Raw genomic sequence first — 16,885 nt, 5'->3', positions numbered from 1 at the left:
GCACGGGAGTTTGGGGCTTGTTTTAAAGCTTCCTCTGCTGTAGCTGGCAAACGTCGTAATTTAGGTGGATTTACACTTGAAATTAATGTAATGGTAGGTGCTGGAAAATGGTTTTACAGGATATATTTGGTACAGCATGAGAAACCTTCATACGGTGGAAGTTGCTGAAACTCTTCAGGGTGAAGTTCCTGCCATATAGAGAGCAGTGTGTTGGGCATCTTCCACTCCTGCTATCAAAGCTACGTACARGTTACCAGCTCCACAGTACACCACGCATTTGGAATGCAAAGCCTCAATATGTAATATCCAATTATGTAGAAAAATAAAATTTTGGCAGAATTCAGTTGCTGTTTGGAAGGATACAAGGACGGATATACCGGTATTCTTTCTGCAGTTACACTTTTAACAGTGCAATAGGATATTTTATAGAAGTGTTTTTAATCATTCTAAGATCATCCTCACCTGTGTACAAAATTTTTGTAAAAGTTAAATGTAATCAACTTACAGTTAATATTTAAAGCATAATACAAATGATAATTTTACTCTAGAATAGGAAGCACAGTTTGCTAAAAGTAGCATTTAATATCATTCACGAGTAAGTTTTTGTGATTTTGTTACATGTCTTTTGCAGTTCAGCAAATGCCCTCAATATCAATAAGACAAATTTTGAAATTATTTTGTATTACTGTGTACTTAGGACAAACTTGGCCTACATAAGAGAATGACAGGTTTTAGACACACTTAATTCATGAACATCTGAGTTTCCACAAGAACTGAAGAGGATGCCTTAATGACTTTAATACTTAATAAAAACATTTTTATCTGTGCAAAGCTTCTGTAACTTTCATTTGGGTTTACTAGATCCCATCATTGAAACTGAACATGAACACAGAAAGCAGCAAAGTTCACATTACCTTTGTATACTCTTATATCTCAGTTTACATTGATATTCTCTATGAAGTTGGGAAAAAGGACATCACATTTAAAAAAAAACCTACAAGACACCAGACCAAAGAACAAATGTATAGTATTTTATCTTTTATTATTACTTTTTTCTTTAAAGATTACCTAACATCCTCGTGGCAATAACCCAAGGTAATATGTAAACAAATTTCAATGCTGCTCAAATGAATTAAAATATTCTGTTCAGCTCCTACAGTAAGTCAGAACAGTGGCACCAATTGCTTTCAACATGAAATCACATTCATCTTATTATACATGACTCTTGTGCAAGTCATAAAGGCTTTATTCATRACCTTGGCTACAACACTGTAGTAGAGAGAGGGATATATCAGCTATTTATGTGTTTTAAAATAGTTAAACTGACAGAACAACATATTCCGTCATCTCAAATACCAGCAGCATTTTTCTACATATTTAGGATACGTGTGGCCTAAGCCTTTAACTCCTTTTAGAACAGCCATGCAATAAAACAAACTTGGAAATGTTAAGAGAGAACACAGAGCAGTTTTAACATTTCTTCTGAATAATAAAGCCAAGATAAAGCAAATCCAGGCCCTTTTAAATGGCTGCAATGTTTCATACACTTCAAGCTCTATAAAACTAGAGCCCATTAGTATATATATTTATATTTTTAATATATATCTTAAATAAGTCTTTCGTCTGCTTTCAAAATTTATGAGGGGGGTTCTGGTCATTTGGAAGGGCAATAAATAAAAGTAGAAAAGGCTGAACTGTTTTGCATATCTCTGTGGAAGAACGGAGAACAATTATACTTTTAAGAGTTCCAGAAAGATCACTGTACAGAACAAACAGCTTATATACATTTAAGTGTGCAATTTTAGTCGGCTGCGCCTTCTAGTTTGCAAGCTCTCCTTTTGAAGCAGGAGCCACTTYTACTCTTGACCAAATCCCTCTGTTTCTTCAATGGCAAAGAGCAGCTTCTCTTTCAGTTGTTCATAGCTCTTATATGGTGGCAAATCCAAACGATTAAAACTGAATAAAACATTAATAACAAAAAACAGAAATCAAAACAGAGTTGGTGAGTTTATCTATACCTGTAGAAGAACATCACAAAACTTTTAAGATAGGAGTTAAAATGTTGTCATCTAAAAATGAGAAATTAAAAAAACGGCTTTGTCATTTCTATGAACACTTAAAAAGCACATTTTAGAGGGATATTTTAAGGACAAAAAAGGCAATTGTCACATTATATAAAAAAAACCCATAACCTTTGAGGACTAACGAAAACCCGAGATTCAGAGATATACCATATTCAGAAAAGAATATATTCACCATGAAATTAATGTAATCCTAATTTGGGAAATTAGCCAAAATGTGGCAAAATAAGTCTTCAAATTCAGGCACCTAAAACCGCCCAATTTTTCTCCTTGCTACATTTACCCGTCAAGAGCTTTTCCTCCTCTGACCTGGCCCGAAGAGACYCCTGCCGCGGCTCTGTCTCCTTCCCTCAGCCCCACGGCCACCTTAGGCCAAGCTGGTGTCCAACCTGAGCCCCTCACTCGGGAAAGCGGCACCCGCTGGGGCCCCCGCAGCAAACAGTGTGACACCCRGGCTGCTGTGGCAGGCGGCACCGCTGCAGGGCTGCTGAGGGGGCCCTGCTCCCCTCCCGCAGGGCACGAGCAAGGGGAGCTGCCGGCTGCACCGGTTGGGGCTGCACATGCCAGGYGCAGCATCCAAAGCCTGCAGCGAGGAGGGAGCCGGGCCCAAACGGAGCTTGATCTGAACATCTGCAGTGCTTTCATTAGCACCAGTTTCTCTCATGACTGTATGATTATTTCTATATTATATCCTGACAGAAATAATAAGTTGAAACACGGGAAGTTCCATCTCCATGTGAGGAAGAACTTSTTCACTGTGAGGGTGACAGAGCMSKGGSACAGGCTGCCCRGGGAGGTTGTGGAGTCTCCTTCTCTGGAGGTCTCCAAACCCRCCTGGATGCCGCCCTRTGCCCCGTGCTCTGGGTGTCCCTGCTGGAGCAGGGGGATTGGACTAGATCATCTCTGAAGGTCCCTTCCAACCTCAAGCATCCTGTGATTCTGTATGATTATACAGTAACACTATGAAATGTAACAAGTATACCTAATAACTGTATACMAACTTGAAAACAACACGTCTTCTTAGTTATTTGATATTCTTTAAGTTAAAGAACTAGGGAAATCTCAGTTCTGTGCAAGAAGGATAATATTTTGATGCATCTGGTACTGACATTGTACAACACAATAGCAAAACATAAGAATGTAATATAAAAACATAAAATAAGGTAGTCAGTAGAACTTCCAATATTGTCATCTCAGAGCAGTCAAAGAAACCAAAGATGGATATCACAGATTCAAATCAGATTTCATTTTAGCTTTTAGAATAAGTACAAAATCAGAAGAGAGAACCACTAATGGTACACAAAATGTATGTAAAAACAACTCACCAAGTGTGGCTTCTCGGTAACCAGGTTTCCTTACCAACTTTTTCAATGCAAAATTTCTGAGGACCATTGCTTCCTAGAAGGAAAATGAGAAAAAAAAATGCTATTTGTTCTTTTTAAGGAGTACATGTGACATAAAGCACAATTTGGGTACAGCAGACAGAACTCTCTATGTGCTACGCAGCACTGCACAGACGTGCACGTGCTGTTTGYAGAAAGGAGCCCATTTGCTCCTCATTTTTCAACGCTTTCCTGGGAGTTTTCCCGACATACGAGATTTCAGTGCCGGGTGAGTGCAGGACCCATGTGCAGCAGGGTGCGTTTGCACACGGAGCAGTCACAGCACAGACGCTCCCGCAGCCTTCACTTACCCATCAGTTCAGCAAACCCTCCCAGTGGCAATCGGCAAGTGCCCGTAACAAACTGCAGAAGTCGCATGCGAACTTCATTGTCCGTCTCTTTCACAAACTAGACACAGGAATTCAAACAAGGAGGAAAAAGAAATAATAAAAGTCATTCTCCATTCTGGTAAAATGGAGGGCGACCAGAAGATCCAATTTCAGATTATGTCCTATCAACTGTGACAAAAGGCAGACTGGCAACATCTCAGTAATTAACGAGAATCTTTATGCTTATCTATTCTATTCCACGCTGAAACAGAAAGCACAGCTACGAATTAGCAGTGCCCTTTGGCTGTGCTCTGTGGTAGCCCGCTCGCAGCCTCGGGGATTCCCGAGTGCTCTCTGGAGCTGACAGCCAAGGTGGCAGAGATCACCACCCATAGCAAGTGCTGTYGTTGCATAAGGACATTTACTGGGGGAAGAGGAGGAGAGGGAAAAAATAGGAAAGACTGACAACATCTTCGTAAGAAAAGGCAGTGTCAATACTGTCAGTCTGAAACAGAAAAAAATCTGAATATTAAAATGAATATTTTTGCTTTATAAATGTTGAAACCAGCTTCAAGTTGCATGAATTTCTGGTTAATATATTTTTGGTAGTGAGMTGCTTATTTTTTCTCCCTGCTAGATCAGATAATTATATCTCAGAGTACTCTGAAAATGCAATAATTTTAAAAGTGCTTGATTAGCACCAAACGATTTTGTTCAAAGCATTTCTAAAAATCATTAATATTTATCACAGCACAGGAAATGTCTAGCTGTGACAACTTCTCCTTAGGGAATTTCAGAATAACTGGGAACATGCAGAGAATTTTTCTGTTTTTCTGAAGATATTTCTTAGACTAAGATATCAGTAATAATCTATCCTAAGTACCAGTTTATATTACAGAAACTATAAATARTACATAGCATTTTATATGTAAAAATGCCTTTAAATTGGCATTTAGAGGGCCGATTGCTGTTAACAATATCAGTAACTGTAATAAAGCATCGTGAGTATATAGGACAAGATACAGAAAAACTATCCATGACTTGAGCAAGCCAGTAATGATGCAGGTTTCTCCCAGCCATCTTGCACCCTACAGTGCTGCCTAAAAACAAGCAACCCAACTTTCCTTTCCTTTCTGATAAAGGGGAAAAAAAGGAAGCAGCAAAGGCCTTCATTCAAGTGGCTTCACTTCAGGTGTATTATTTGTGTTAAAAAAACAAAACCAAAGCAAGTCAGGTTGGAAACGTTCCGAACGTGAGAACCCCTCTCACGTTCAGGGTAACCGAGCGCAGGTGCCAGGATGTCCGAAGGGCCCGTGGCCCCACGAGGCCACCTGGCTCGCGCGGGGCCTCCGGAGTCGCCGCGGGGGCCGCTCAGGGCTCCGGGCTCCCGCTCCGTACCTGCCAGAACCACATGATCTGCTTGCTGTTGCGCGTGTAGTGGCGGTACACGGTGTTGCGCTGCCAGTCCGCCAGGTCCACCTCCTGCATCCCGCAAAGCATCACCTACCGAGAGAGGGAAACGCTGCCTGAATACAGGCACATCTGTACACAGGGGGTAACGAGCTAGATCTGCTTTTATTACTCGCTCATATGCAACGAGAGAGGTTCTCATTCCAAATAAAAAAAAAAAATGTTACCAGGTGTTTATTATTCCACAATTAGACTTTTCTTCATCTCCTTTAGAAAGTCCCATTTAATTTACAGAGGACAAGAACTGTTCATGGTTTTAAATTACACAAAGGCACCATCCACTGGAAATTTCCAGCTTCTTCCAACTACTAATTCAATAATAAAAGATACTGATTTCTTTGCTGCCAATACTGCTTAGGGTGAAGGGCACTGAAAGGTGCAAGTGCAAAGTAACCAAGGCAGCAAAACCTGAAGGTGCTAAAAGCCAAGCCTGCCAGAGCACGGAGCGCTCCGTAAGTTGGATCGAAGTCCTTTCTCAGGCAAAGCTCCCATCTAATTCAATATTCTTCCACGACACTATTCATTACACAAAAAACCTGGATAGGTCCCACGGAAATAAGCACTAAGGAGCCTTTTATCCCAAATCACAACCCCAACCTACAGCACAGGGCAGACGGATGGTTAAGCAAGCGTGCTGCAACTGACTCTTCCCAATGGTCCTTACGTTAACATAGTGAGGACCTGCAAAATCCATACAACTTTCTCTCCTTAATAGCCTGAAGTAGCTATGTCCTACACAGTAGGTAAGCGAAACCAAAAAATTATTACACATCAGAGGTGCTTTCTGCTGATTCTGTTAGAGGTAATTGCAGACATCTACTGGAGCAGACCATTTTAGAAAACTAAACAATTTATCTGTGATTTCACATTCTGACCCTTTAATGGGATGTGTAACAAAGTGCATTCCACAACTGGGGACTGAATCAAAAATTCGCAACTCTCAGACAACCTAAAATGCAGATTCAATCTAGGTATCGACTTTTGGTCATAGTTTTTCCCACCTCTCCTGTTAAGGCTTTCCACGTTCCAGCCGCTGTCAAATGCAGCAGCTTCCGACAGGCGAGAGATTCAAGCTGACCTATTCATGTGATCAGCCCATATACACAATTCTTCCCTAAAGGCAAAAATGTTGAACAAAGAAATGTTACCTCCAACTCCTTCTCATCGAAATAGTGCAGCCATTGCAGGGGAACAACTTCATTAAAACCATCAAGAAAAGCTTTGGTTTGTTCTCTAACTCCCCGAGAAAATCGCCACTCTGCCATTAACCTGGGAAGGGGAAAAAACAAAAACAGACATAAGGATAAATTAAATACTACTTTGTAGTCAACACAAAAAAAAATCAAGTATGCATCACTGTGTGTCTCTTCAATTAAGATAACATTTCCCTCAATTTTGCTTTCTTATATCACTATGATGCTATAGATTACAATGAATTTAGCATATTGATACTATCACAACTCTCCCAACTCAGACCAATAGAAACAGAGCTTGTTCTTTGTTGTCCTTGAACTTATGTTAATTTTGACTTCCAAAAATATGTATTTCTTACTATTAACCTTTCAAGACCTAGCAGTCTTTTWATTAGAAGGCTGCTGCTTGGACATTATTATTTTGCTATGGCAAAATTTATTCTGGCTTAAAACGTGCATAAACTTAACGTTTCAGGGGGAATAAAAGTTGCCAATGATTTTAGGATTTTTTTTTCCTTGAGCAAAATGTGTACACAGAAAATAATAAAAAYGCTATTGACTTTAATATCTGTAACTATATTTGACTAATATATCTACAAATATTCTACAGTAAGATTATCTGCAACTTCAACCAAGAGCAGTCATTTTCTATTTGAACATCTGATTTATGCTAAGATTTGGAAAAAGGGAAATGTAATGGTGTTTTAAGATCCAACYCAAACAGTCAAATCATTTCTGAACATAAGAAACAATGAAGAAGAAACATTCCAGTGAGAAGCTAAACATTTTTRAAGTGGGAATTTTATATGCCGTACAGGGATAGCTATTGTAATATAAAAAGCATCTATGTACATGTGCTTTTAAGACTGGGGKGAATATGTGCATCAGAACCATTAAGTTCAGAAAAGGAAAAGCAACAGCAAGGATGAGGAGAGAAGGTAGCAAGAGGAGCATAACAGAGGAAGGAGAAAAACTAGTTCAAGTCACACCATGTTATCCATCACTCCTTTAAAATTTGGTTTCAGCTTTTACAGCTTCTTCACAACACAACCTATGGAAGAGTTGTGAAATCCTCTTCTCAAACGCAAGTCTTCTGTCCAGCTGAACTTGTTACCCTAGGCATTGCCTTGCTCATTTCCAGTTTCACTTGTTCTCTCTCACTGTGTATGTAACAACACAGGCCACCACCATTTTTGTGTGTGTGTGATCAACTTCTTTTTGTTTTGTTAACATCTACCATGTGTTAACACACCACTCCAAAAGTTATATCATAATAATGTGTGTATACATATACAGACACTCACAGGGCCAAAAAGTACAGACACATAAGAAACAGCAAACATTTTTTTCAGCATCTCCACTTTCATACCCAATATATTCTTCTTTGTTCTCCTCAGTTACCAAGATGTTTGAACCTCCTGATTTCAGCTCATGTGAGGTTACTTTTCCTAAGAGCTCCATATCCACACAGAAGTACATTTCCAAGTTACACTCTTCAATGTTGTTATCCCTGAAGGATGAAAGAAAATTCACAATAAATTCCAAGCAAAATGACGTGTTCAAAGGCTATAAAACATCARCAAAACCAAGTCTACAAACCTTATCCAAATTAAGGAGTTGTAAAATTCCGTATCAATGGATTCTAAATCCTTAATAGTAAGTTTCTTGCTCAGCATTCGTTTGTAGAAAGGCAGAGAAAAACCAGTGTCAATAAATTTTCCATGAAACAGTGCCTGTTAAACAGAAAGCCAGTTGATTATATTGAACTGCTGAATTTATTGAATTATTTCAAGATTTTCATTCTCCTCATATTCCTTCTCCTTTAAATAATAATCTCCTTTAAATAATAAAAACAATAGCGGCTTTGTATTTAAAAAGAATGAAATGCAATATTAAATGGGAAGAAAGAAAACACAGTTAATTARCAGGCTTAAGCTAAGCATACACTGCAATACAAACTGGAAATTCTTAGGATAAAAAAAAATCAAAAAAGATTATCATCTATGAAAAGATGAAATTTCATCTTGGTTATATGGTTTGGTATATATACCTAGGTGCACATATTTGAGCCTTTCTGGGTAGAACTTGGTTGTATGCAATATAAAATCCTAACCATCTTGTAAAATCACCCTTCAGACAGTGCTAGAGCAGCTTGCAAAAAAAGAAAAAAAGGCAACCAAAAAATCTCATTTAAGAAGGCAAGCAGAGACTGCTGCTGGAAGAGCCTGGGGAGCGCTTCCTTATAGGTGAATTGTTACAGAATTCTCCCTTCCATTCCAAAGGGAAACTGAAMACACAAACATTGGTCACGCTTGTCTTGCCACGTACAGAATGCAGATGCCCTGCACTGTAAATACACGCACGACATTCCCCGCTATAACGCTGCCTCTGAGCTTCTGAAACTTAAAGAGAGCAAGGTATTACCATGAAAACCTCCAGCTTCCTCACCCTGCTCCGTTAGGCATCATTCACTAAAATACATCTTTAAAACACTCGTGTTGAACACAGGCCGTGASGCACGTTCCCTGCGTCTCTCTCCTCACAGCTGCAATGCTACGAGCAGACGAGTCCAGCAGCCCCTTTCCTGCACAACAGGGCAGGGCTCCGTGTTTTYCCTCCCTCTTCCCATCTCTGCTTCAGAACTTAACTCTCTTGCTTGTGTTTTCTTCTGCTTAGGAGACCTAGGAAGGGCTCCCCAAAAGGCCTTTTCTAAGCTAGCCTAGACATGTCATGGGAGAGAGCTGACAGAATTAGACTAAGTGCAGGATCCAGTTTTACCACCTTTGGCTTTTACTGCAAAAAACTCTTAAATCAAGTCATTTAATTCTCATAGTCATCTTATAGGAAAACAACAAAACTGTAAGAACCAGCCTTGTTTAACCGTTCTTTATCATAAAGTAACGTATTTAATCTTTATATTCAACCCAGGCTCAAATGTCTGCTGAAATTTCAATATTCAAAACCTAAAGAAATCTTTATGAGCAGAAAATCACAATTGTTTTGCAGTTTGCAAGAAAGCTGGGAACTGCAACTTTAAAAAGACGACCTAAAATCCTTAAAATAATTGTGTTACCGTCCAAGCTATTTTAATCACTAAAGGGTATTCCAAAAAGGGTAGATAACCTGCCTGTACTGCAGGCAGTATTATCCATTACACTCCATGGAATAATATACCTGGACTTTGCAACTGACCACATTAGACACCAATACACTGCTATTTCCCTCAGAAAGTTCAAAACAAAAATACAAAACACTCCAGGAATAGAGTGTCCCTCTCAACTTTTAATAAATGCTTTAATGTCTTAAAACATTTTAATTTCTTGTCCCCTATAATCTATACTTCGTTTTAAGTAGTTTTCCTAAATTTAATGGAAAATTGTAGTTCAATTATGGATTTATCTCACTCCAGGAACAAAACCCATGACTAAAACAGAATTTAGCTCTAGGAGGCAATTTGCTTCACACCAGCTGACTGTTACACAGCACAGCAGCTTAATGASGGTTCCAAAGGAAGAGAGAAAAACAGCTGCCTACTGAAAGCATTAACCCAGGGAAGCCAGGTTTATAGAGTGGCCTTGGACATAAGACCCTTAAATAAGAGATGCTACCACCAAAAGCAAACAGTTTACGYCTCACGAGTTGCTATAAGAACAGATTCCCTCCAAATCCAAAAATCAACTTTCTTTCAAATTTCAAATTTGAAAGATTTCTTTTTTCTTTTTTTTTTTTTTAAACTCCGTCTTAAAATACTCTTTGCTTGTGTTTACTCCATCTAATTTCACATTCAAAATCTTAATGTTAGAAGGAGGAGACAGAATCTTGGATCTGCAAACACACTTAACTGGTGGGCTTGTTCTCACTGCCCACCATGTTGCCAGATGTCCCTGGTTATCTGTAGATACCACGACAATGATGGCAAAGACAACGGTATCAATTGATGTCAGATAAACAAATTAAGTGGAACCTGACAACAGAAAATCAGGAASCTTCAGCTCCCTGCCAGCTTCTGCTCTCCCCAGTATGAGACCTTTGCATCCAAGTACAGGGATTGTTTGAATTACAGCCTACTGTACTCTGCAAAACAGTTGACATGTTTTTTTTCTAGTAGACTATATATATATAACTAAATATAAATATACACATACATACATGYACACACAGTCTAGTATTTTCCTCAAAATTTAGTCAGCTTCCTCAAAAGCCTCCTAAATTAATCACATTTTCCAGATAATCAGTATGCAGACACTCAATGAGGCACGGCAGCAAACAGCGGTCTGCATGAAGCACACATATCTAACTGATAACAACTGAATGTTACATTAAATTTTATATTAGATTTCATCATCATTTCAGCAAGCTTCAGCAAGCAAGAGACTTAATTATCAGGASATGTTTTAGGTCCATAGCCTTATATGCCTTAATCTTCTATTTATTATGAAATTATGAACCTTTAAAAATTATAAAAGCAAATACTACTCAAAAGTAAGTATAAATATATAATAAACAATAAAACCTTTAGAAATCTAACGTACCATGGCAATAAAGCGCCCAATGAAACAGAAATATGAAAGATGATCAGGATTGATTGTTGATGCTGGATTTATCTGCAGGCAATAGTTGCTCTTGCCAGCATATTCAAATAGGCAGTACATAGGGTTCAGTACTTCATGGGAAAGCAAGAAAAACCATTCTCTAAGGAAAAACAAACATGTATACACATAAAAACATCAAATACGGATGCTTATCACCATTCCCCTTACGTAAATAGAAAAATGATCTAAACTTAGAAACTTAAATTTAGAAAGATAACATAGATGGCATTATATTATATTCACAGAATAATATATGGAATCATATAGTAAATACAAAAAAAATCCATTATTAAAAATATTAATGCTACAAATTCATGATTTACAAAGTTTAGGACTACTCGGTCACGTTGTCACTTGTAGCACGTCCCTGAGCACAGGCTTTGCTGTGCAGGCTTCTAGCTACTCCTGGCCACAGAGCCCCCTGCCAGACTGTTTCCCTAAGCACAAGGTGTCAAAGTGGCCAGAGCACTGAGCTAACCTCCCACGACATGGGAGCACAAATCACGTGCATCAGCTTTTCTATTGGTATCAAGGCACTGAATCACACCAGCAGGTCAGTACATAAGCATTTACTGAGTGCCACTAAGATGTTCTCAGCTAAAGTTACAATGAGACCCCTGCTGCTTCACAACTTCATTTCTAAAGTCTAGAATTTTAATATATACATGTTTCTGTTTTTTATTTATTTATTCTGCTGAATTCTGCGACTAACACTGTTCAGTTAAATTCTTTTAGTGTCATTTTTGTGGAATACTTGGTTTCTCTGGGAAAGTTTCCTTGAACTCTCTTGGTTTCCATCTTATGCACAGTATCAASATGATAAGGATCCTAATCAACAAAAACCCATGGATTTCTCCATTTATATTTTAAACAAACCTCTTCTCAACATAGTAAGTTACAACAATGACAAAACACCTTTACGTTAAGGAATAAGAAAGAAATATCCTATCATTTATAAACTACCTCCAACTCCTTGAATCTGCAGTATAAGTGAAATTTTCATCATTAACAATATTTGAGCCTTTGCTCAAACTGGCAGCATCAGTCAATGGTTATTCTCAATACGGACCATGGGTGAAAGAGAMTGTTTATGTGTTTCCTGTTACCAGATTTCCCATTTGAGTTCAAATTTTGGAAAAGCTTGTGCTCTACTTCTTCCACACTCCTCACTACACATTCTGCTCCTCTGCTTTTACTTCCTGCCTGGACTGTGCTCTGCTTGTTAATATTCTTTCTGCTCGTATTAGCCCCATTCTCAAGTTTTCTCTTTTTTTTTTTTAAGCTAAGAAAGATCATTTATTCTTCCATAATCAATGCTGCTCGAAAAGATGGAAGTTTTTGAAACTATTCAGTTTAGAAAAATTGTTCTGTATTTAAGAAAGGTTAAGTATCAATCTTTGTCATGACCTTAACAACTGAGAATTTAGTTTTGCTAATACGAAGAGTTGCCTAAAACAAAAGCCATTACTAACAGATCTACCTACCAAGTACATTAAAAGTAGATAGGAAGCTTACCCAGGTGAAACTGCAAAAGCTGTTTCTTTGCCAGMAGAAAGACATTAAAAAACAAGGTTGCAGTATAAATAAATAAATATTTTAAACAAATTTTCTTTTACCTTGCCAAGCCTCCATAATCCAATCCTTCTTCTCCTCTGAATATAACATATAATCTTCTCCTCAAATCATAGGGCTTTAATGCCATAATCTATCAAAAAACAAACAGTCATCATAATAAATTAATGTACTTGGAATGTAAATCATCTTTCAAATTCACTATGGCTTAAAAAAAAAAAATCAAAAAGATGCTAGATCAACTCAYGGAATACCAAAAGCTACTGAATACAAAGACACTACTCTGACTAAAAGTCCTTGTGTTCCAGAGTAGGAAAACATATCTGGAAGACATCAGGATCCTAGATTTCTCCTAAGGCATCTGTTATTGGCCCCTCCTTAAAGGAGAACAGGCTAGGAATATTTTTTCATCTGGTATACTACAAAGTTTTCCATTTTGGACAAWTCGCTTCAAAATGCATTTTATTGCAATCTAAAATAAAGATAGTATTTTTTATTAATACTATACTACTTCATTAATATACAATTCTTCTTGTTTAGACAATCCCTTCTAAGAGGTTTAGATGGCACAGAGAAGGCAAGGAATTTTATTAGTCTTGTAGTGTTCTCCGGAAACCCCCTCTTAACCTAATACCAGAGCAGGACTACTTACTACTGGCAAGGACCATTAATCTGAATGGAGATCAGTGCATTTTYGTTTTTACCCTTTGTCTTGCTAAACACAAGAAAAACTGGAGTCTTACTTGCTGGAACGAATCCTCGAACAGAGTCTGTCTGGATACATTGATTTTCACATGGCTGGGCAGCGCATTGGACTGTAATCATAAAGCAGCAACATTAAAAAGCAGCACAAAAACACAAGCTGAAGTAGCCTCAAGTAGTAAATAATCACTTGTTCAGTACCTGACACAGGTAACGGAAGTGAGCAAGTTTCCACCTAAAGCTGCGTTCATAAGCAATCTGGGGCCCTTTATTTCTGTAAGGGAATAGATTTGAGATGCATTAACTACACGAAATGCAAATGGAAGTTCCACCTCTAAGCAGTAGCTTGGACATTTCACTAGCACAAAAATTTTTATCATCCGTGGAAGTCTAATATATCATGCCATTTCTTTTCATATGGTTTTCAAGAAAACAAAATGCAAGTGATAGTTGAGTATACTGATTTTCCTCTACTCCCTTCTCCCCCCAGTTTCTTCTTTGTAAGGCAGTAGTCAATTTACCAAGTTTGAGAAAASAGCAAAGATCTTGAGGATTTCAAATCCTATCAATTTTGTGAAGATTAGAAGCTAAAGGACAGACATCTAATGTATTGCATTACTGAGAAAGACTGCAGTATGAACTTAGTCACATTAGTCAACAAGGAGCAGCRTAAGATAAAAGCCTTTATGAATTCAGTTGTTTGTGGAACTAAGAAGGAATTTATACTACGAGGCAGGAATTTATACTACGAGAATCTGTTAGCTCTTTGAATTAAAGGCTATCAACATGTCATTAGAAATAAATCTTACCCTACATAAAAGATGTTAAGACAGCAACCATCATTTGGGTGAATACTTCTGATAAAACTATTTAAAAGAAGATTCATACATAAAGTTTTCAAAGTGTTCAAAACTATTCTTAAGCTTTAATTTTTCTATACAGTGTAACTACAAGGAATACCCTTTACCAGCAGTTTCCTTCAGCAATTTAATTGTTGTTTCCTTCAGCAATTTAACTATTAGTAACAGTAGCTGAATATTCATGTTTATGTCACGGCTCCTGTCACTCCTCTAATTTTTGCATTTCCTGTATTAGAATGTGATCTCTCTACAAAAACTCCTGCATCTCAGAGCAGTACTTCTGATCACTGCATAGAGAATTTGATAGTTACATCTTAAAAATAAGTTAAATTYGCAGAAAAATTTTATTCATAATTTAGTGGTCAATTTTAACACGAGTATAGGAAAAAAAAAGTATCGTTTTCCAGTATGAGAACTTCATCATTAAGATACTAACAAGTCAAAACATTTAAAAATTAATTTCTCACTTACACAGAAGATTTCCCGGTACGAGGATCATTGAAGGTGGTGGTTCTCATATTATGATCAACAAAGTATCTGACACCTTCTCTAGTGTATCTGATTTCCCAGCCCTCTGGAAGAGGGTCCTCATTTTGTAAACTGCAGAAGAAATTGCAGATAGTACTTTTTCCCCCCACATCATGAAACTTAACATAGTAATTCAAAAAGATCTGCTTATTTGCACAGTCAATATACACACCTACCCTTGGGTTCGAGGGTCTTCCCATTGCGTTGTCTTTGTGTTATGATTTACAAAATACACCCTATCATTTGAATCCACTCTTCTTTCTAGAGTAAAAAGAGAAAAAATAAAACTATACAACAATTGCATTCCAAATTCTGTGCTTGCTTGTTCCTGAAATCAACACCTGATTAACTTACCCCAACCTGGTGGTAAAGGCCCAAGTGGATCATTTTCTGCTGACAACATTGAAGCCTATTTATAAACAAAATGTCAGTTAGGCCAAATAGTATTCAAATTTATTTTTCTTCATGTATTTTAAGATTACAACTAGTTACAGAATCACAGAAAGGTTGAGGTTGCAAGGGACCTCTAGAGATCATCTAGTCCAACCCCTCTGCTCCACCAGCAGGGACAACCCAGAGCACGGGGTGGCATCCAGGTAGGTTTGAAGACCTCCAGAGGAGACTCCACAACCTCCCTGGGAAGAGTGTGTCTCATCCTCAGAAAATACTTAATGGCTTTCCAAGGCAGCCCTACGTATTAGCAAGCTTTAAGTTTTCAAACTGATGTGAAGTAACCATCTGCAGGATGAACAAGGCTGTTCCAGCTAGTTCTTTACTGCTTTTTCCAATCGAGCAGTAAACAAAACAAACAAATGATGGTTGAACTTCTTAAACATATTGTTTCACACATATTTAAGTGGAAAATTAAAGAAAATTAAATTACTTTACTCTGAATAAGTATTAATTTTTATCACACAAGTATTTTCTCTCCATATATAGATTTTTCTTTGATTTTCTTGAATTAATTTGAATACACATAGTTGAAGGATTTTATAGATTTATTAAAATCAGAAACTTCAACTATTTATATTGTAATTATTACAAGATAAACTAACTTCAACTCTGAAGCAACTCCTCCCATTTTGGAATGTCTRAAAACAAAAAACAGTGCAAAAAAGGTACAAGTAACAAAAGGAGCAGGYTCAAAAGCAAATATAGTCTCTAAGTAGTTATATGGTTGCTAGTACATTCAATATTCCATTAAAAGGGAAAAACAAACAGGACCGGCTCCTCTTATGACAGTATGACAAAAGAGAATGAAGAAGCTACAAAGAAATGCAYATAAATCAAAAGATAATTAAAATCTCCAACTTCAAGTAAGTGCCTCCAGAGCAGCACACAATTGAAAGCTAAAAATAACTAAAATAAATATCCACTTTTTTCCCCTCCTTAAAATTGTTTCAACTACATTAAATGAACAAAGTTCAGCTTTTTCCTAATAAGAACATTCATTCACTGTTTCCTAAAAGGATACATTACAACCTCACTTAAAAGAAATGCTATACAGGCAGGATCCTATCAATTACCTGCAGAYTGACTATAGCAATTTTAGAAGAAAAGCATATAGCAGCAATCATGTCAAAATTTCTTTTTTTTTTTTTTTTTCAAGCATGTCCTGCCTGACAACAAATAACTTCATGATTCTAAGGGCAGAAGGGACATTTTAATAAGTGAGTCAGTGTGGCCTTCCATTACAGCTAGCATTACGTCAAGAATGGGGTATTGTTTGGACAACAGATTGAAAGAAACCTAGCTCTAAAAAAATAAAGTGGCAGCTCTACCACCCACACTCACTTGTCCAGATCCTAAGACCTTTAATCAACTGTACCAAGCCAGTGTACTAGTAAAGAAAGTTTCTGAGTAGGAGTTCCTGACTCTGTACATCTCGGCTGTAGTTACTGGAGTGGCATTAGAAGCTGTCTAAATTCCTAACAAAATTCCTAGCGAAAGAATTGAGAATTGATCCTCAGCTGCTGTTGAGAATTGAGACAAGTTTCAATACATGTATGAGACCAGTGAATAGCTACAAAGTTGTTCTACATTTAAGGAGGAGGTTTATGACACCCACATCTTTCTCTAATTGTTTAAAATAAGTAATTTTGATATATAGTTCTAGTACTAAAGAAATTCAGGGGTGATGCACATACCCCCAGCAATGATATGGGCTGTCTAATGA

The 16,885-nt window shown here is 37.5% G+C and overlaps 1 protein-coding gene across 3 annotated transcripts in view; it reads right to left on the bottom strand.

Annotated features, from left to right (window-relative positions):
- Positions 1 to 318: 318 nt before the first annotated feature.
- WWP1 (WW domain containing E3 ubiquitin protein ligase 1) overlaps positions 319 to 16,885 on the bottom strand; it is a 53,821-nt gene continuing 37,254 nt past the window's right edge. For all 3 annotated transcript variants that reach the window (XM_026054535.1, XM_026054533.1, XM_026054534.1), the window contains 14 exon segments: positions 319 to 1,956; positions 3,407 to 3,479; positions 3,775 to 3,871; positions 5,191 to 5,295; positions 6,411 to 6,531; positions 7,825 to 7,965; positions 8,055 to 8,188; positions 10,988 to 11,147; positions 12,664 to 12,752; positions 13,363 to 13,434; positions 13,523 to 13,595; positions 14,653 to 14,781; positions 14,886 to 14,970; positions 15,064 to 15,118. In XM_026054535.1, the coding sequence (XP_025910320.1) occupies positions 1,788 to 1,956; positions 3,407 to 3,479; positions 3,775 to 3,871; positions 5,191 to 5,295; positions 6,411 to 6,531; positions 7,825 to 7,965; positions 8,055 to 8,188; positions 10,988 to 11,147; positions 12,664 to 12,752; positions 13,363 to 13,434; positions 13,523 to 13,595; positions 14,653 to 14,781; positions 14,886 to 14,970; positions 15,064 to 15,118 (1,503 nt within the window). In that variant the 3' untranslated portion in view covers positions 319 to 1,787.

Source organism: Nothoprocta perdicaria, unplaced genomic scaffold (assembly GCF_003342845.1).
Source record: "Nothoprocta perdicaria isolate Ctin4 unplaced genomic scaffold, notPer1 scaffold_122, whole genome shotgun sequence".
NCBI classification, from domain to species: Eukaryota; Metazoa; Chordata; class Aves; order Tinamiformes; family Tinamidae; genus Nothoprocta; species Nothoprocta perdicaria.
The sequence above is the reverse complement of the archived record's forward strand: the minus strand, read 5'-3'. Positions and strand labels throughout refer to the sequence as shown.